We start from the raw sequence: 21,308 nt of genomic DNA, 5'->3' as shown, positions 1-21,308 counted from the left end.
CCTACTATCATGATTGAGAACGAGAGTATATATTTAAATATGAACAAGAGTTAGTGGAGGGTTGAAATGAATTAACGTTAGGGTAAAGTGCTGTGAATTTATAAGGTAAAATTTGTGGATTGTTTTTCTTTCAGTAGATTGTTGTGAGGAAGGGTAAGACCAAAAACTTAATTAGTTTAGTTGGCGTATTGATTATTCAGCTTATGCTTGTCTTCCCCTTTCTTATTTGCTGTTTTAAGTTTAAAATTGAAATGCAGTTTGTACGTGGTAGTAGTAATGTTACTTCTTAAATTGTTAGTTGTTAAATGTAGTACTAGTACAACTAGTGGTAGCAGCACGACTGCTAAGACTAAGAGAGTGTTTACCTTTTAACTTCTACTTTTATTTAAGGAACAGTATCTTTTTTTTTATTTTTTAGAAATTTTGAATAAGAGGAATTTGTGTGAAAATTATATTCAAACTACTCGTTTTAGAAGTGGTCTCTTAAGCTAAATCACATTACTCATTAGACTAGATAAATAATAAATTATTTAACGGAATTCAAGGTTTAAAATGAAAACTTATGGAAATGCATATAGTTAGGTCTTGGACTTCAGTTTTAGAGCAATAGGTAGGTAGTAATGACATAACCTGTATACTAATTTTCTGAATTATATCAAGATTAACTTCCAATCAGTGCAAGCTGCCCACAAAAATTGGAACAAAAATATTTATCACCTAATAAGCATGTTTCAAACCATATCATTAGATTGGTGGTTAGATTGAAACAATGCTACAATCAGTGTTTTTCTACCACAACTGTGTCTAAGTGCTCAATGTTTTTACAGATGCCTTGTTTCAGGGATGGGATGCACATCTTTATATAAGGTAAGGAATTCCAGGGCCTATAGAAGTTTTGGAACTCCTTGCTATTTAAAGGGTGATGTCTCAATATCTAGAATTACTGAGGGGTAAAGACATCATGCTTCAAACTCCCAAATACTATGATGGTGTATTACATTTCCTGTGAAGGGGGATTCAGTTCAAGTCTCATTAGGTTTTAAACCTTGGATCTTCTGTATTGGGTCACTCACATCAATCATATCATTGTAGTATATGGCTGTGTTCCAGGGGTGATGAATTTGGTGATGGATCAGTTGTCTCGACCCTGCTAGATTCTATTGACAGAATAGATGCTTCATTAAGGTCTTAAATCATATTTGACCTTGGTTTAGGACAGCTGTGATCAAAATGTTTGCCACTTATTGTAATATTTAACTACCAACATTTTGTCTGTGGTACTTCACCTTCAGGCATTGGTACCAGATGCATTCAGTCAGGTCTGAACTATTATCTAGTCCTAACTATGATTTATTCAATACGTGGTCACATTCTATTTGTTGCACGGGATTGGCCAGTTTAATCCTGTTTTCTGCTTCTGTGATACCTTCAGGAGTGCCCTTTTCCTTCACTTCCTCTTTGGCCATCTCTATCAATGCAGCTACAATCTATCTTATACTCATCTGTTCTAAAACTTGCACTTCACACTTTGAGGTTATGCAGTCTTTTTCATTGCATCGGAATTTAACTTATAAGGTTGCCATATATCATATATTTCTGCATCATTCTGCAATGGTTATTTATCAACAGAAATTGCACACACATCAACAGTAGTTTACTGTGAGAAGGTTGAACCCACTTCATCCAGACATACAAACCACAGATCAGTGTTTGATCTGGCTCTTTGACAAGGGTTTTACATCTTCTAACAAATAACCTATATAAGATCCTATATTGGCTATCTTTAGATACTCGAAGAGAGCAATTATTCTTTGAGCCCCTAGTGCTCTCTGACCTTCATATCTTGCTTCAGGTCCCTCATCCCAAAAGATTGTTTCATTTAATTAGCTGAGATATAAAAGTGGTGTTAAATGCTCTTTCTTGGCATTCATTTGAGCTGTTACCCTCATGCACTGTGTATCACCTTTCCTTTACAGGTGTTTTTTTTTGTTGTTGTTGCTGCCAGCCTATGGACATTGTCAATCAGAGTTGTTTTTGCTACACATGCATAAAATGCACTATCATTTTCTGTGCACTTCCATAACTCAGACATTAGCAATCAGGGAAGAAGATATATTCTTTTCACCAATTCATCTTACCACTATTTCTCACCTTTATGGCTTATCAGGTCTCAATTGTTTGTTGTGTACAGTGAGGGTCTTGAAGTGTTATGTGTTGCATTAAAGCTTTTAGAGGTGCTGGACATTTTTGTTTTTATTAATTGTGACCCTTGAGTTTCTCATGGCTTATTTCAAGGATGGTTACAAAAAATTATCTAAATTGCTCATTATCTGAGAGGTAAATAGACTTCTGTAAACCATGCCTCATTAGATTTGTTACATTTTTATGTCATTTATGTATCCAAATGCACACTAGCAATTACAAATGCAATTTATTTATATTGCATCAAAATGAGATGTTCTATATGACCATCTAGAGGCACACTGGTGCTATGCTAGATCATCACTTACAGCCTACTCTGAGTGAAGCATAAGGGGATCCTGCTTGTCTCTACCAGTCAGTGAACTGAATAAATCAGAGTTAGTTTGTTTTTAAAAATTTAAGAAACTTGGTTCACCCATTGGAGTATTTCCAAAGCATTGTTCCTCAGGACTCCCCAACATGTATTACCCCCCTTATATTCCACTAGTGGAGCTAGTATCCTTAAAACTCCTGGCTTCTAGTCACTGGGATGGTGAGCAGAAGTTGCTCTTTGAGTGTTTAAATGACATACCTCCACTTTTGAATAAAAGGGCAACATTAAGAGCACTTGTATCCAGGACCCTGTGTGGGTCATTCCATATCAAATCATCCAGGGGCTGCAGGTGATCCCCACAGAATGCCTTGAAAAAATTTGCGTATGATCATCTACCAATATAATGAAAAATAGCCAAAGATTAGATCAATATCTCTAATAGTTTCTGATTTACAGCCCTGTAGAATATTGTTAATTTGTTTTTTTATTTTTGGTGAATTCATTTTCGGGCAAATTTGACTGTTTAAAGCTGCAAGAGTACTGGTGGTAGAAGGCTGAAATTTGTTACACTGACTGAATTAATCCCACAGAATTAAAGAATGGTCTCAAACCAAGTTTATCATCTTAGGATTTGCACAGTGAGATTGTAAAAGCACCTGAAAAGCCAAAATCGTAAAAAAACATTGGTTTATTTAATAAGCCATAGCTCTAAGACTTAATATGATACAAATCTGAATTTTTTCTCAAAATTCCTATAACATATCAGTTGAAAAATCAGCAATTGTTGTCATTAAAAGTCTGTTAGATCTCCTGTAAAAAAAATTCAGCTGCATGTAACTTTTTATGATTTAGCTAAAACTAGCTAAATGCACTTACCTATCACATAGCCTGTCATTTCTGTACAGAGAAAACTGCCGAAAGGTGACTGTATCGGCAGATTTCAGAAATGTTTCCTGTAAGGAAAGACATACAGGATGGTAGGAAGTAATCAATACTTGGAACTTATTCAGATTAGAATGTAAACCTTGGCAGTTCCATTGTATCAAATTGTCCATTTTTATTTATGTACAGGCAAACTGGATGGAGACCCCTTCTGTTTTTGACCATGACTTTTTCCTTTATTTTCTTTATTCAAGTGAGGTCTCTTGACCTCCATTGATCCTGCGTTGGATCGGTTGGGCAGGTCCTTGTTGTTGGAAGGGTATTTCAGTGACTGAGGACATGAATGAATGATTGTTTTGGATCTTGGGGTGGGAGAAAAAGATGTATCTGAGGAAATGTCTGTATTTCAAACCAAAGGATGTGGATTTTGGGGTTTGTTGGAATGTATGGGAGGAACAGAGATGGGTGTAGAAGTTGATTTATCAACTTTTTAACCATGGAGGTCAAAAGGCTTTTCATTTGTTTTGAGAACTATTCTCTTGGAGGCACAGAGAGATCTGTCTGCACTCCCACTGTAGTTGTAAAACAAAGTGCAGCAGCATATGTCCGAGATGAAGTGGTGTACAGCAATTTCCGAGCCTCAGGATAAGTAATGTTATGAGTTGTTTTCAAATGCTGCACCTATTCTTCCTCCAACAATTTAGGGCAAGAACGAAAGTAGGAAGGGTGAGAACCATTGCAGTTGACACAATGTGGATTCATTTCACACTCATAGGTATCGTGGTCCTTGCCACCATAACGAGCACATGTCAGGAAACCATGACATGACATCTTTGAGTTGTCGAACCTCTGACATTGGAACATTGGAGAGGGTTTGGAATATATGGCCATACTTTGCAATTTAGATAACCTACCTTGATGGTGGCTGGTTCTCATGGCGATGTAAATGCCAAAATGAGGATATTTGCCGGCAGTATAATTCCATCTTTGCGAGTGTAGATGCACCTCATTGCAGAAACTTCTTGAGTGGAGAAACCAGCAAGAGTGTCAGATTCGGGTACGTTCTTCAAGTCCCTCTCAACAATAACTCATTGTGATTAATTCAAAGTAGCATGAGGTGTAACCTCAATAGGTATATCCTTTGAATTCAAGAGGAGTTCACTGTGTTGGGATGTGGATGTTTCAACCAATGTGTCTCCAGATCGAAGCTGCTTTACTGATTTTGGAGAGCCAGCAAGCCCCTCCAGTCCTTTCTACCCCTCAGTGTGATTCCTGTACGTGGTGAGGGGACTTCCCAGGGAATGTTCTGTTCTTTCAGTTTACCTCCTCTGGGATCTAAACATCCACCCACATGTTTGCCATGCGTGGTGACCCGTGAAGGGGAGGAGAGGATCCTGGTGGTTGAGGGGTCCAACCCTAACACACCACTTCGGCCTTGAATTCCTGTAGACAGGCAGCTTTTGGGTGGCCCATCTTGGATCAATCGGCTGGTCCACTTGGGCTAGAGTCAACCAAGTACCAGTGTTGGAAGTTCTCAACGGGTGTTGTGGACATTGTGTTTGATGCTGGTGTTTGGGTATAGTGCTTACGAAACCCTGGCATTGCTGCAATGTCCTTGCATGACATTGTAGTACGTCCCCTCGTAGGGCTCCAGTGGGTACAGAAATTTTCCTTTTTTCCTGTGGATCCTCCAACAAAAAATTTAAATAAAATAGTGAAAAAACAGTCAATAGGTAAACAACCACATCTTGAAGACTCTGAGCAGCAATCTTTAACATCTGTAACACCTGTACCCCATTTTCTTATGTTACATTCTCTTCCAGAAAAACCTTTAGGGCAAAAGACCCCCTTTTTTATTCAGAAGGGACTAGAGGGACTTCCTGGCTCTCCAAAGTCAGTAAAGAATATTTGATATATAGACATATTGGTTGAAACATCCACACCCCAACACGGTGAACTCCTCTTAAATTCAAAGGCAATTGGGGATGTACCTATTGAGGTTACCCCTCATGCTACCTTGAATTCATCACGAGGAGTTATTGTTGAGAGGGATTTGAAGAACGTCTCCGAGTCAGAGATTCTCACTGGTCTCTCCACTCAAGGAGTTTCTGCAGTGAGGCGCATCTCCACTCGCAAAGATGGAGTTACAGTGCCAACAGATATCCTCGTTTTGACATTCACATCACCACGTGCACCTGCCACCATCAAGGCAGGTTATTTAATTTGCAGGGTATGGCCGTACACTCCAAACCCTCTTCGATATTTCCAATATCAAGAGGTTTGGACACTCAAAAACGTCCTGTCATGGTTCCCTGACATGTGCTCGTTGTGATGGCAAGGTTCACGATGCCTATGAGTGTGACACAGACCCACATTGTGTCAACTGCAATGGTTCCCACCCTTCCTACTTTCATTCTTGCCCAAAATGATTGGAGGAAAAAGAGGTGCAGCATTTGAAAATGACTTGTAACATTAGTTATCCTGAGGCTCGGAAATTGCTGTCCGCCACTCCATCTCGGACATATGCTGCTGCACTTTGTTCCACAACTACAGTGGGAGTGCAGACAGATCTCTCTGTACCTCCAAGAGAATCATTTTCAAAACAAATGAAAAGCCTTTTGACCTCCATGGTTAAAAAGGTTGATGAACTGACTTTTACACCCATCTCTGTTCCTCCCATACATTCCAACAAATCTCAAGATCCACATCCTTCAGTTTCAAATACAGGCATTTCTTCTGATACATCTTTTTCTCCCACCCCACGATGCAAAACAATAATTCATTCACGTCCTCAGTCACTGGAATCCTATTCCAACAACAAAGACCTGCCCAATCAACCCAAGGCAGGATCCATGGAGGTCGATAGACCTGCTCCGAATAAGAACAGTGAGGAAAAAAGACGTGGTCATAAACAGAAGGGTTCTCCAGCCACTTTGCCTACTCGTCATTAAAATGTCCACCATGATACAATGAACTGTCGAGGTTTACGTTCTAATCTGAATGATATCAAAACACTTATTGCTTCCTACCATCCTGTATGTCTGTCCCTACAAGAAATGTTTCAAAACCTGCTGATACAGTCACCATTCGGCAGTTTTCTCTGTACAGAAATGACAGACTATGTGATGGACGAGTAAATGGAGGGGTGGCACTATTGGTTGATCAGCATGTGCCCACCCTGTCTTTCACACTCAACACACCCTTGGAGGCCGTAGCCATCCGTGTTTCCTTGGGTCATACTATCACTGTTTGTTCTCTCTACCTGTCCCCTGGAGAGACATATGATCAATCAGACCTTGATGCTCTCGTTGAACAGTTGCCGTCTTCATTTCTAATCTTGGAGGACTTTAATGGACATCATCCCCTCTGGGGAAGTGCTGTTATTGATAGGAGGGGTCGCTCTGTAGAGCATATGCTCTCTGATCACAATCTTTCTCTTTTCAATACTGGTTCTTCCACTTATTTTCATGCACCTAGTCAGTCCTTTACCGCTATTGATTTCTTGGTTTGCTCCCCTTTATTATTTTCCCATTTTCCATGGTGGGTTGACAATAATCCACTAGGCAGTGATCATTTTCCTATACTTTTGAGAGAGACTGGCCGTGGTCGATGCCACTCTACGCGCGTGCCCTGGTGGAAGCTGGATCAGGCAGACTGGTCCACTTTCACTGCTCTCGCAGAACTTGATCCTGCCATCGTGAATCAGCCATCAGTAGACGACTGTGTGGTAGTGGTAACTGACTGTATTATACAAGCAGCTGCTCAGTGTATTCCTAAAACCTCGACACGTTTTCCACAATATCCTTGTTCATGGTGGAATCCTGCTTGCCACTTGGCAGGGAGGGCTTAAAAATGGACCTGGGATACTTTCCGTAGATATTCCACACTTTTGAACCACATCGCTTTCCAATGGGCCCATGCACATGCTAGGTGGGTAAGACATCAAAGCCAGAAGGAATCTTGGATTAAGTTTACAACTAGCATATCTTCTACCACCAGTTCCAAGGTCGTATGGGACAGGATTTGAAATGTCAGTGGGCACTACAATTCTGACCCCTCTCCATCTTGCTCTCTGATGGCCAAGAGGTAGCTGATGTCCGGAGCATCGTCGATAGTCTAGGTGAAAGCTTTTGCCAGGTATCTAGCACTTCTGCTTGTTCCTCCACCTTCTTGGCCATCAAGACTCGGGCAGAGCGTTCACCTCTTTCCTTTCGAACTGACTGTCTCTTTGACTATAATTGTCCCTTTACATTGGTGGAAGTGAAAATGGCCCTTCATCGGTCTGGTAGTACATCTGTTGGACCTGATAATGTACATTATGACATGCTGTGCTATCTCTCTCCTGCTTCTATTAATATTCTTCTAATTGTTTTTAACCAGATCTGGCAGGAGAATGTTTTTCCTGATGCCTGGCATCTTACCTTTCTCTCAACCTGGGAAAGATCCCAAGATTCCTTCAAACTACCATCCAATTGCTTTGACAAGCTGTCTCTGTAAGACCTTAGTCAAATGATTAATGCTCGTCTTGTTTGGTTCTTTGAATCAAACAACCTTCTCTCGCCCACCCAGTGTGGGTTCTGACGAAAGCACTCCACCGCGGACCACCTAATTCGACTTGAAACATCAATCAGAGAAGCCTTTCTCAAATGCCAACATCTTGTTTCAATATTCTTTGACATTGAAAAGGCTTATGACACAACATGGAGGTATGGCATTTTGCAAGACCTCCATGTATATGGGTTACGTGGCCATTTACCTATGTTTATTAAAAAATTTTTAATGGACAGGAGATTCCAAGTTCGTGTGGGTTTGACACTTTCCCGTTCTTTTGTACAGGAACTTGGGGTCTCTCAGGGCTGTGTTTTGAGTGTCACAATTTTCAATATAAAGATAAATGCCATCACTGAACAAATCCCTCTCACTGTTGCAAACAGGCTCTATGTTGACGATGTTCACATCTCGTGTCAGTCGTTGAACATGAGATATATTGAGTGGCAACTACAAACTGCCCTCAATCGTGTACTGAAGTGGACTATGGTGAATGGCTTTAATTTTTCTCTCTCTTAAACCATTTGCATGCACTTTGCCATCAACAGGGTATCAACCCTGATCCTGAACTCTGTATTGGTGAAGTTTTGCTGCCAGTGGTCCCTGAGACCAAGTTCTTGGGGCTTATCTTTGACCTTAAGCTGACCTTTATACCACACTTAAAGCAGCTACGGGTCAAATGCACAAGAGCACTGAACATCCTCCGTGTCCTCTCTACCGCCAGTTGGTGAGTGGATCGATGTTTTATGTTAAAGATATATCGTGCTGTTATTCGTTCAAAACTTGACTATGGATCAATGGTCTATGGCTCTGCTGGACCCCATTCGTCATCAAGGACTTCGACTCTGCACTGGGGCTTTTCGCACCTCCCCAGTTCAGAGCTTATACGTGGAATCTCACAAACCTTCTTTGCATCTTTGCCATTTGCAACTGTCTTTACTCTATTCTTTGAAACTTCACTCCTTACCAAAGCATCCCACTTAGGGATGTGTTTTCCTTCCTCAGTGGGCCTGACTTTTTCAAAATAGACGATCTGCCATTGCTCATTTTTGCCTTCGCATCCAGGAACTGATGCACCAGTGTGTAGTTTGTGTGACATTCAAATCACTGTAAGCCACATTTTACTTTGTTGCCATCATTACAACTCTAAATGACAGCACTATTTTAAACATGTTCTGTCCCAGGGTTTGTCTGTAACATTGGCATAATGTTAACCAATAAACATTGGTTTATTGGCATAACTAGTTAGATCACATAGCAATGCAAATATATTGTGCATGCATTACAGTTATGCAGATATGGCTGAGTTTAAGATTCATAATGTAATAAATACAAAGGTAAATCAGACACAAAAAGCACAGTGCTACAACAGGGGATAACTGAGAAAGATTATAGTCACACCAAACTGAAATAATCGTGACAGTGAAATGTTTCAACAACTGTTTAGGCAATAAATTAGCCTTAACAACATCAAATAAACATTGCTTTGTTCAGACAGCTTGAATAAGTTTCTGGAATTTGAGTTTGATTATGTTGAGATCATTTTGACTTGGAACATAGTGGCTGGCACTGCTGCCTTGCACGGTAGTTGCACTTACCAGACAAAGAATATGTTGGAAAGGAATCCAGCTTTCATCTTTACGTGACCATGCAGGCCATGAGAACAGTTCGTTTCTTGATTTCTTCATAAATGAAACCAACAAATCGGAATGTTCATCTGATCTATCTTTTATGTTTCCCACATACCATTCATGATTGTATATGCATGCCAAATATTTTATAAGCTGATAATTGTCATTGTTATCATTAGACCCTATATGAGCTGCTGCAGCATTACTTTAAATGTGATTCCCTTTTAAGAATCAGTCTCTCTAGTTCGATTTGAAATTAGAAAATGGTCGTAACATTAAGCAACTTGACACCAAGACTGGAAAGGCCAACTTCAGGAGACTACACCTGCTGTTTGAACTACCCTTTAGTCATCCTGGTGAATTATTATTACAATTTTGCTGCATGTCTATGAAAACTTTTATTACTTTACTTTTTGAAAATGGCCATAAAGACACAACCCAGAACCAGGACTGGAAAGGCCAACTTCAGGTGACTGACATTGGTTCTTGTACTTACCTGTTAGTCTTCCTGGCAGGTTATGATAATTACCATTATGCTACAGAAAGTCCTTTACAACTTTTCTTACTGTAGTTTCACTCTTAACATTGTTGACTGGATGTTAACATTGGTTTTATGCTATTTATGTTTTTAAATACTGTTTTATATTTCCTTCATTTCCTTTTTGTATTTTACTATATTTACTTTACTTTTAACCAGACATTTGGCAAGTTCTTATTACAATTTTGCTACATGTATTTTAAAACTTTTATTACTTTACTTTTTGATACTGGCCATAATGACACATAACTCAGAACCAGGACTGGAAAGACCAACTTCCGGTGACTGACCGAGGTTCTTGTACTTACCTGTTAGTCTTCCTGGCAGGTTATGATAATTACCATTATGCTACAGAAAGTCCTTTACAACTTTTCTTACTGTAGTTTTTTGCTTAACATTGTTGACTGGATGTCAACATTGGTTTTATGTCATTTATGTTTCTACATGCTGTTTTGTTTCATCTTCATTTCCTTTCATGAATTTTACTATATTTACTTTATTTTTACCAGACGTTTAGAGCAGATAGCCTAGCTGCTTCGTGCCATAAAACACTAAATCAACCAACCAATTGCAAACTAGTGCTTCTTTTCTTGCAGAAACTGAAAGTGATAGTTTGGTAAAAAAGAATAAACGGATGCATGTGTGTCAGGAGAGTGTGACACATTCCTGTTTGTGGTAAGCTGTTGTGCAATGAGTTACTTGTGACACATTATGGGGTATGTAGGAATGCATGTATTGTGACATGTAAAGGAATGTTCTGTGTATAGATGGTTACACTGAACATGAATATGCATGTGAGAGAGGGTACACACCTATTAGAAATACATTTTCAAAATAGGATAATTATAACTTTGCTGTAGTTAGTTGTCCTGAACTTGCCAAGTTATTAGATAGTATTGATGACCTTGCACTGTTCATTGGATGACATTTGCTGAACCATCAAATGGTAGCTTTTCTCCACCATCAGGTTTCAAATGTTTGGTTCTTAACTTACGTATTCTCTGTTCCAGTATGAAGAGGCTATGTTCTATTCACACATTTATTATGGCTTCCATTTGTGTTCATCCATGAACAGTTTCTGCCTTATTTCATTGGGGGTTTTGATCTTATACTGTCTGAACTTTTGTTAGATCTTGTCTTGTGCTTTGTGGTCCACCATTTGTCATGCAGTTTGCCAACTTTGGAGAGATAAGACATTTTATAAATATATTTAATTAATACTAAGTTATATTGCAATCCATAATTAGTCTTCCATGTTTTTCTTTTAATATCATTCAACTAGTTTTAACTTGGTATGTCTTTCCTTAGTTTAAGTTTAATATTTCCTTACTTTTATATCCTCATATGTATTTCATTTCATTAATAATATTTTTTTTTTTCATATGCATTGGGTGGAAACCTAGGGTAGAGGCCCACACAGACCTCTCCTGGTAGGGTGCCTATTTTATGGTGAGTTTTTCATTTTGTTCTTAAATTATCCTTTGTTTGGTACTTTAATTTCTCCATAGTACCTGGTTTAGAATTCCTTATTATTTGTTGCCTATTTTGTGTGATTTGGCTTTATTATTATATTTCAGTTTAATGGTGTTTTTATTGATGGGATAATATATTCTTAGGTTCTAGTTTTTCTTCACATGTGGGGTTCATTCTCTACATTATTTTCTTCCCATTTTGATATATTGACTAATTCATTTTGTTTTCATTATAGTTTATCCTTTTACATTTAATTTTGTTTCATCTCTGCTTTATAATTATTACTATTCATTTCATTTGGATTCTCCTTTATTTTTTTTACTATTAATTTTGTTTAATTTATAACTTGTCCTTTTTATCATTAATTAGTTTATTGATTTTTGCATAGTTTTATGGACAGGTACATATCTACCATGGCTACAGATTTTTCTTCAACTTCACATCATAAGGGGTGTATTCCCTACACAATTTTCCACCCATTTTTTACTATGCTATTTCATTTTTCTTTATAGTTTATATCTTTTTACAGTTACTAAAGTAACTTCATATTTCTTGCCTTTAATTTCATTTATAATTTATTTTTCATACCAGTACTTTAAATTCATGTATTGGTCCTGTCTAGAGTACAGTGGTTGTATTCTGCTGGTGTAGATAAGGTGTGGATTCTAGAGGAGTTGAGCTGTCACCTTGCTGGATCATATAGCTTCCTGATACCATTTACACAACCACTGTTGAGCTGTCACCTGCTGGATGATATAGCTTCCTGATACCATTTACACAACCACTGGAGTTGAGCTGTCACCTTGCTGGATCATATAGCTTCCTGATACCATTTACACAACCACTGGAGTTGAGCTGTCACCTTGCTGGTCCTTCATCCTGTCACCTTGCTGGATCAACAACCACTGGAGTTGAGCTGTCAAAAATGCAATACACTTCTTCATGTCTGTATCTGTACCCCATGCTCAGTATTGGATTTAGAGTGATGAACCAATCAACATATGGCCTCAAACAGGTTTCAGAATGTCTATCTTCCTCCTTCAATTTCCTCTGTCTTTGTTGCGAGTCACAGCAGTGGTACATGGGATTGTTCCTGTTCTGTCCTTGTCTATCCTTTGGTATTTCTTCATACATGGATCTTATTTTTTTATTACCATTTTAAAGATCCTAGCCTGTTTCACAGTTGGAGAAGTTGATTGCATGCAGTAGATATCCTTGTAATACTGGATGTCAAATTTCCAGATTGATAGCTCAGAACTTTGTGTTAGATCCAGGAATTGAAGTGATTCTTAATTCTCCAGTTCTTTGGTTTGAAGTAAAAATGGTATGATCCTCATCCTATCCTTGCATTGATGTCTGTATCTTGTGATGAGCATTTGGATTATGTTTTGTCATGTCCTAACCACTTTACATTCAGGGGCACTTTGTCCTTTATCTACATTTCTCACTGTGGAATTGAGTTAGAAAATGTTTTACTGGTTAGTATCACTTTCCATCCCACTTGGATATTTTCCTTTCATTTTCTGCTTGAATATATTACACATTCCACACCTGGGCAGAAGGTGATGACTTACATGAGAGACATGTTGGAATTATTTGACAGATGTTTTGTGGCATGTGTAAATAAAAGGTTTGCATAGAGGAGGCAGCAATGAGTGATAATAGGTTATTTTGTGAGGGAAGGGAAGTACCTATCATAAATACACTTTCAGTATAGAAAAAGTATAACATTTGTAATTATTCTATTTAAACAACATACTCAACTAAATTGGTTAACTGGCTACTTAAATACTTTTAATTGCAATTGTGACATGCTTTAAGTAGAAAACATGATAAAATGTGCTTTAATTATTGAATTATCAATTTATTGCATTTACAAAAAATTGTGGGAGATTATTTTAGAAACAAGCATAATGGAAGCTGCTTAATGGTATATAGTCAGTATGAGAAATTCATTTTTCAAGAAGGAAATTTCAAGATTATCTTTAGGAAACATTTAGGCAAAACAGTGTTTAGATAATTTTTACTTTGCAGACAGCAACTTCCAGAAGAGGTTTAGTACTATCAAATGAAACAAAGGTTAATTCAATAATTACATTAAAAAAAGGAAACAAGCTTAAATAATATTGGAAAACTTAATGACAGGTTGGAATAATGCAGTGGTTTAAAAGTTATGAAGCTAGCATAAATTCATTTTTTAATATTTTTTTTTCTATTCAGGAATTGCAGGAAACTATTAATGTAATATTTGATTAATTAAATGTTATCAGTTAATGAGCTTTTAAATTAATCAATTAGAAGCAAAACTGGATGTGTTCAGGGTTTCAGTTGAAATTAAAGATTATATATAATGAGAATTATTGAAATTGCATTTGATTTTGAAAATGTTAATTATTTTGAAATTCAATGTTATACTGTTTTCTAGTGGTAGGTTTCTTAAAAAATGGATGTGGGTATTTCTTAGTGAAAGGGATGAACTGTGGTCTGACAAAAATAAAATTTGCAAACTCATTCAGCAAAATTTATCATTATAAAGAAAACCAACATGGGTCTACTAAAAAATATTTTGCCTTCTGACCTTAATTTTTTGAACATGTTATTTGTTACTAAAGGTCACAATTAGTGATACGTATGTTGTTATTAATCTCTATTCAGTCTTCTTATTTTCATTAAATATTTATTTATAGTAAATAGATGTTTTAACAGATTTCTATATTGCTGTTATTTCAAGCTAAGATGATTAGCTTAAAAACTAGTAATGAACATCCAAGCCTTTTTTGCTTTGCAGTTATAGTTTTGCTGATGAAATGCTCAATCATTTGGCAAACTAACATAAATTTAAAATATGAAGGCAAACTTTGATATATTGAAAAAATTATATTTATGAGTTAATTAATCTTGATAGGGCCATATTCAGTTCAAAAGGTTATTCATGTAATACAGATCAGTTACTGCATTAGAGTACCATGACGTATGAGTTACTGACAGAGAATGGGTGTAAGAAATGTTATGGTTAATTTGAAATAAAGGCATTTTGAATAGTATTAAAGATATTTCACAATAAGGCTATTATTCACAATTTATTACATCTATTGAATTTTATATATCAGGTTGCAAACTTAGGAGGTCATGCACCATTTTGTTGGACAATGTCTTCACATTCTGTTTCCTATAGGAATCACATCAATAATGATGCTTATGTTCAAACTAAAGCATCAGGTAAGCAATATGTGAAATATAAGTTTCAAAGAGTGTTATTATTTTATTTTGGTTTATAAAACTGTAAATAATGGTCATTATCAGCAGGCCTATGTTTCTTGTTATTAAAGCAGTCTGACTCTGTATCCAAATCCTGACTAATGTTAAGTCATTTTATTGTGCATGATGCCATTTTGTGTATTTAATTGACACAGTTTACATCTTTCAGGAAATGTTTCATTACAAAGGTAATTAAAGAAAAACTACAGTCCTATGTATTTTTACCTGGTCATAAAGAATATCCATTAGAATTAGATCTAATAAAACAAGGAAAACATAAAATAATGATATTAAAATGTGTGTGGTCAAATATAATCTTAGAAATTACCTTTATGTCAAAACATAAATATATAGTGTGAGATACATCATTAAATTTTGATAGGGTTACTTTGTTAGCTTAAGTATCAGGTTGTTTGAAAATAATGATCAGATTTCACTTTTGTAATTTGACATGCACATTCTAACTAAGAGGGATAATTTGCATGTCATAACTTGCATATTACGGGAAACTTAAATGTGTTATCTATTCATTAGTTATTTACTTTTTTTACAGTGTCCATTATCAGTCTTCTGCAGTCCATTTGTCAAGATGGAAAAAAATACATTTAAGAATCATATTTTTGCATGAATTCAAACTTAGGCAACTCACAGTATAAAGCAAGTATGGGGAGATGAAGCCAATTCTGAAAGAACAGTTTAGCATTTGTTTTCAAAGTTCAGAAATGGATATTTTAGTCTTCAACATGAGGAAGGGTAGAGGACATCATTCTGATGTTGACAATGAAAACTTGAGGATGTTATTGGAAGAAAGTTCACAACTTTTTGTTTGAGAAATGGCTCAGGAATTGGGTGTTTCAGTTTTCACAATATCAAGTCATCTTATGGAAATTGAGAAAGTGAAAAAGCTGAACAAATGAGTTCCACATGAACTCAATGAATAGCAGAGAAATTGACATTTTGCTTTGAGCGAGAGACTTCTTGTATTCAACAAGAATAACCCATTTTTTGATTAGTTAATCACTTGTGATGAAAAGGGGATACCTTATGACAACAGGAAGCAGTCTGCAAGTTTGGTTGACTGTGATGAAACCCTTAAACACTTTCCAAAGCCACAACTGCATGAAAATGAGATTATGGTCACAGTATGGTGGTTTGTAAAAGGCATTATCCATAATAACTTTTTTGAACAGGGCAAGAGCATTACTGCAGACATTTATTGTTAAGTATTAGAAGAAATGTAAAGGAAGTTGTATGAAACATCACCAGCAGCAGTTGACCCTGAGGGACCAGTCTTGTTTCATGACAATGCTTGATGCACAAATGACCCACCAGAAGCTTAATGAATTGGATTGCCTCACCACCCTACTCACCAGATCTTTCACCTACAGATTACCTCTTTTTAAACATTTGGGCAACTTTTTTTGAAAGGAAAACGCATCAATAACTGAGAAGCAGCAGAGAATACTTTCAAGGATTTTTTAAGTTCTAGGACTTCAGAATTCTATCATGATGGAAATAAACATCTTGTTAATTTAACCAATGTAAAGGTTAAAGTACCTGCATTTATTTATGTTTTGGATCACCATCTTGGACATGATGCCTTCTTATTAAGGAAATGGTATATAGTTGAAACATCAAGAACTTGATCACCTTAAACACTATGCTGTGACTTATAGTCAAATGTACAAATAAATCAATTTGTTCAGATTATTGAAGCTCACACCACCTTTATTCATATGATAAACTGGAAGCCATTCTTTGTCTGTAACTCTTGTCAACTGGACTATTCAATTTATTCTTATAAATGTAGATATTCATGCCTTCTCAGTCAGATGATCCTTCTACAGTAGCACCTATAAATGTGTCTGAAAATGCAAATTTCATCAACAGTTGTATTTCTAATTGTAGAGGACATTGTACATTCTATGAACATCACAGTATTCATTATCAATGCAATTTTATACTGAAATATAATTTTCTGCTGAAGCTGATTTTAAAATCAATATGTGGAGTATCTGTTCTAAATAAACACTCATATTCACTTTTTACTATTATTGAAACCAGAATGGTCAGATCAGGTATAAACAGATTTTTGAATTTTATTTATATCAGCTTGTGTTGTCTTAAAACCATTCACACTGTTAATAACCAGTATATATTTTTTAACAATCTTGATTGGACGTTACTAAATGAGACCTTCCTTAAGAAAATTGTGTTTAAATAATTTCTTTGTTGTAAATTATATGGTTGACATTCCACAGTCAATGGGCTGGGAAGGAGTAGTGATTAGTTGCAAGACTTCATTATCAGTTTGAATTCACAGTTGGCACTTGTACATCTTCACAGAGTAATTTATCATTACTATATATTTTTCATTTCATATTGTCACACTGTTTGCCTCATAAGCCTGAGAAACAGAAGAATTGCCTTGTGCCATATTTAATTTTACCTACCATACCTTCAAAAGGTACATTATAATGTTTGATTTCAACATTCAAAGCCACTCCTCCTTCAAACTTTTGACAGTTTAATGCCATCCTGGAATGTATTGATGGTTCCCTTCTGCAAATCCATCTAATACACAGCATGAATAAAATATCTCACCAAATATTTTTCTTGCCTTTAATATTGTATCTCTTCTCACTGTATATGACCTTTCACCTATAAGCTGAGATCTATATATTTTCAACTTTTTGCCAGAACTTTCTACACATGATCTTCACCTGTAAAACATTCTCAAATTTTCAGAAAAAGTGATTGGTCTTATTTTAGGCATCATATTGATAGTGTACTTTAAAACATTGATTGTAACCTTTCCATGTTTGATGATACTGATATTTTAACTCATACTCTTGTGTCTTTTGTTTCATTAGTGAGCTTTCAAAACATACCAGTTTTCTTCCCTACCATTGACAAACCTTTCTCACAATGTAAGGATATACCCTGGTACATTGATCTTGTATTTTTTTCAAGAACTTCATCATTCCAGAAAGTTTATAGAACTTAAATACTACAGGTATCTTTAATGAACTATTTGTAATTTTATTTTTGGAGCAATGAAATCAAAGTGGTGACATCTTATTACTTTATATATATGAATGGACTAAAATTTTCTCTAATTATTTTGACAATTTTTCAAGCACCTGTTTTTCAACACTTTGATTCTGATATTATTCTGGATGTTTCCTGTCTTGCCATCTTCTATCTTCTAGTACCCATTAAAATATTTTCCTTATGAATCTGTGGATAATGTATTTCTATCCATATTTGATATTCATTGCACTCTGCATAACAACTGAGATAATGCACTTTGATTGGACAGCATTATATATTTCCATCTGTAGAATGTTTCTTATAAATATTATGTCATTTAGCACAGCAGGATTTAACTTCACTCATGGAAATTCTCTAAAATTATTTTATTTATGAAGCCCAAGAAACATTGATTACCAGTGGGATCTTATCACCTCATTAACATGATCAGTGTATTCCATCTCATCCCAAAGGTGCTCTATTGGACTGAGATCTGGGGATGGTACAGGCCATTGGTGTACACTGAAACCACTGTTGTGTTTGTGGAACCAGCTTGAGGTGATGCGTACTTTGTAACGTGGTGCATTATACTGCTGGAAGTAGCCATTGGAAAATTGGTAGACTGTGGTCATAAAGGGTTTACATGGTCAGTAACAATGCTAAGGTATGCTGTGGCATTCAAATGATGTTCAATTTATATTAAGGGGCCTAATGTGTAAAAAGAAAACATTCCTCACACCATTACACCACCACCAGAAGATAGGGTGGATCCATGCTGTTTATGTCAAATTCTGGCCCTACAACAGAAATCGAGATTAGTGAGACCAGGTGATGTTTTCCAATCTTCAGTTAGCCAGTATTGGTGATCCACTGTAGTCTCATCTTCCTGTTCTTAGCTGACAATAGTGAAACCCAGTGTGATCTGTTGCTGCTGTAGTCCATCTGCTATAAGGTTTGATGTGTTATGCATTCAGAGATGCCCTTCTGCATACCACTGTTGTAAAGAGTATTTATTTGAGTATTTGTGGCCTTTCTGTCAGCTTGAATGAATCTGGCTAGTCTCCTCTGACCTTTCTCATTAATGAAGTGTTTTCACCCACTGAACTGCTACTTACTGGATGTTTTTGTTTTTTGCACTCTTTTCTGTAAACTTTAGAGACTGTAGTGCATGTAAATCCCAGGAGGTCAGCAGTTTCTGAGATGCTGGAACCACCATGTCTGGCACCAACAATCATTCTATGGTCAAGGTCACTTAGATCATGCATCTTCTCCACTTTAATGTTTGCTTGAACAACAACCGAACCTCTTGATCATGTCTGCATGTTTTATATATTGAGGTGTAGTCACATGATTCGCCATTTGGCTATTTGCATTAACGAGTGCACATTTTGTTCTCAGCCTATTACGCTGAAAACGAGTTGTCCGGTAAATTAGTAGGGCATACAACGGACCTATAACTATTTTTGTAAAAATAATTTTAGAATAAAGTCACAAGTTATGATATTGTTTAAGTCCATAGAAGAATTAAGGAACTGTTACACAGTTAAGAATCAATAATCTTCACATATCAACTATTGTATTGCGTGTTAGCCTGCCTACACAGTAAAGAATCAATAATCTTCACATATCAACTATTCTAATGCATATTAGCCTGCCTACACAGTTAAGAATCAATAATCTTCACATATCAACTATTCTAATGCGTGTTAGCCTGCCTACACAGTTAAGAATCAATAATCTTCACATATCAACTATTCTAATGCGTGTTAGCCTGCCTATATAAATGAAAGTAAATAGATTTCACTGTTCTAGCTTTAATAAGGAAAAAAAGGTATTTTCAAATAGTGTTTTGTTTTCAAAGAGAAGCATATATAATACTTTGGTTGATTAATTAGATAATACTGTATTTTCTTAAGTAGGAACAGTTGGGAAACTTTATAATTCCATAATATACTAATGTTTTATTTCTAGAAGAAAAGCAGTGTTTTAAAGGCTGGGGTAATCAGAATTCAATTGATTAATCTCATGTAAGTACAGCATAGAAAAAATGTTTTAATGGTCATAAAATTATCTTATACAGATACCATCTGCTATTTACTGAAGTCTCATAATTATTAAAAACCCACTAAATGTCTGAACATATATACATTTATTCAACATATAAAGTTAACAACAACAATTTTGTTTAACAAAGGTGAATTTTATTCCTGTTTTAACACTATAAGTAAACGTGAGTACACTATATGTTGTTTTTTTCAAAGAAACATTCTTGTCTTACATATCTTGTATACATCTATATTTATTTTTAAAATGTTTAAAACTAAAAAATTGTAGAGAGAACTCGATGTAATAATTATAATAAACAAATAATTAAGGATTGCTGTGTAGGTTTAAGGGAAATATGTTTTTCACCATTTTCTTAGAAATTGTTGCCTTCACCATAACAACACTTGATGGATTGACTTTAACACTGAGAATGTCTTCAGGATTCAAGTGTACAGGAGACCTCCACCAACGAAAGAGATCCAAAACATCATAGCCATTTGTGTAGTTCAGGCCAACTCCACTCAGGGTCGTATTGACTTCAACGGCACCACCCATATCTCGGCGATTGAAGAAAACAATAGCATGTGAATAAAAACTACCAGTTGTCGGTGTAACAGGCCGAGTCCAGATTTCAATATTCTGTTGCTATAATAAGATGACAGTAGTGGTTATAATAATGAGCTTGAGATACAAGAAATACATAAGTTTGAAATAATAACCAGAATTGGATAAGAGAATGAAACAATAAAACAGCATCTTGAACTAAAGCCATTATCACAAACTAAGCTTCCTGAAAATTCTCTAGATTTGATGTTTATTTTCAAAGATGAATTTTGAATGTGTTTTGTGAAGTTTAACTCTTCCCATCCCCACACACACACACACTCAAGTGAAATATTTATATTAGATAACATAATGAAATAGAGTAGTGAAAGCTGATATGCTGAAGCAAGGTTTTGTCTATCTTAATGTGCTGGATGGAACTCTTATTCACCTTGTATAATGGTTGAATTTTGTGTATAGTGTTATAATGGTTGGATATTTTGTAGTGGAAGTTATTTGAGGTTACTTAGAATAATAGAAGAAGCTGAGCTACTTTCTGTGTTTAATTAATTTCTTGTCTTATTGGTATAATGGATAGAGTTCTTCTCAACTTGATGCAATGGATTGAGTTCTCATCTAATTGATGAAATTAATGTTGTTCGTAGTGATGTTACGAACTTCTAATTTCCAAACTTACGTTACACACAAAGCAGTGAAGGTTGTATTCTATATTTCATCTTTTGATCAGTAGGTTCCTTATTAAGAGGCGTCTTTATCTCGATTCTGTTTGACAGCTCTTTGATATGAAAAATCAGAATAGAAAACCGTGATCGACATTATA

At 36.0% G+C, this 21,308-nt stretch overlaps 1 protein-coding gene and 1 long non-coding RNA gene across 6 annotated transcripts in view; one reads left to right on the top strand and one right to left on the bottom strand.

The window, feature by feature from the left end:
- Position 1: 1 nt before the first annotated feature.
- LOC143252059 (uncharacterized) lies at positions 2-20,691 on the top strand. 4 transcript variants are annotated; one of them, XR_013028803.1, is made up of 5 exons: positions 2-105; positions 14,698-14,806; positions 15,399-16,923; positions 19,850-19,905; positions 20,302-20,691. It is a non-coding gene; the product is annotated as an uncharacterized LOC143252059 (long non-coding RNA). The 4 variants fall into 4 exon arrangements; XR_013028804.1 differs by having other exon boundaries at positions 45-153; XR_013028805.1 differs by lacking the exon at positions 19,850-19,905 and having other exon boundaries at positions 3-105.
- The window catches only part of LOC143252056 (alpha-N-acetylgalactosaminidase-like), a 58,413-nt gene continuing 57,015 nt past the window's right edge, over positions 19,911-21,308 (bottom strand). For both annotated transcript variants that reach the window (XM_076503640.1, XM_076503641.1), the window contains exon 9: positions 19,911-20,569. In XM_076503640.1, coding sequence (XP_076359755.1) covers positions 20,249-20,569 — 321 coding nt within the window. In that variant the 3' untranslated portion in view covers positions 19,911-20,248. The remainder of the gene's footprint in view (positions 20,570-21,308) is intronic.

The sequence above is a fragment of the Tachypleus tridentatus genome, chromosome 6 (assembly GCF_004210375.1).
Source record: "Tachypleus tridentatus isolate NWPU-2018 chromosome 6, ASM421037v1, whole genome shotgun sequence".
Taxonomy (NCBI): Eukaryota; Metazoa; Arthropoda; class Merostomata; order Xiphosura; family Limulidae; genus Tachypleus; species Tachypleus tridentatus.
Note: the sequence above shows the minus strand (reverse complement) of the source record. Positions and strands in the feature narration are given on the sequence as shown.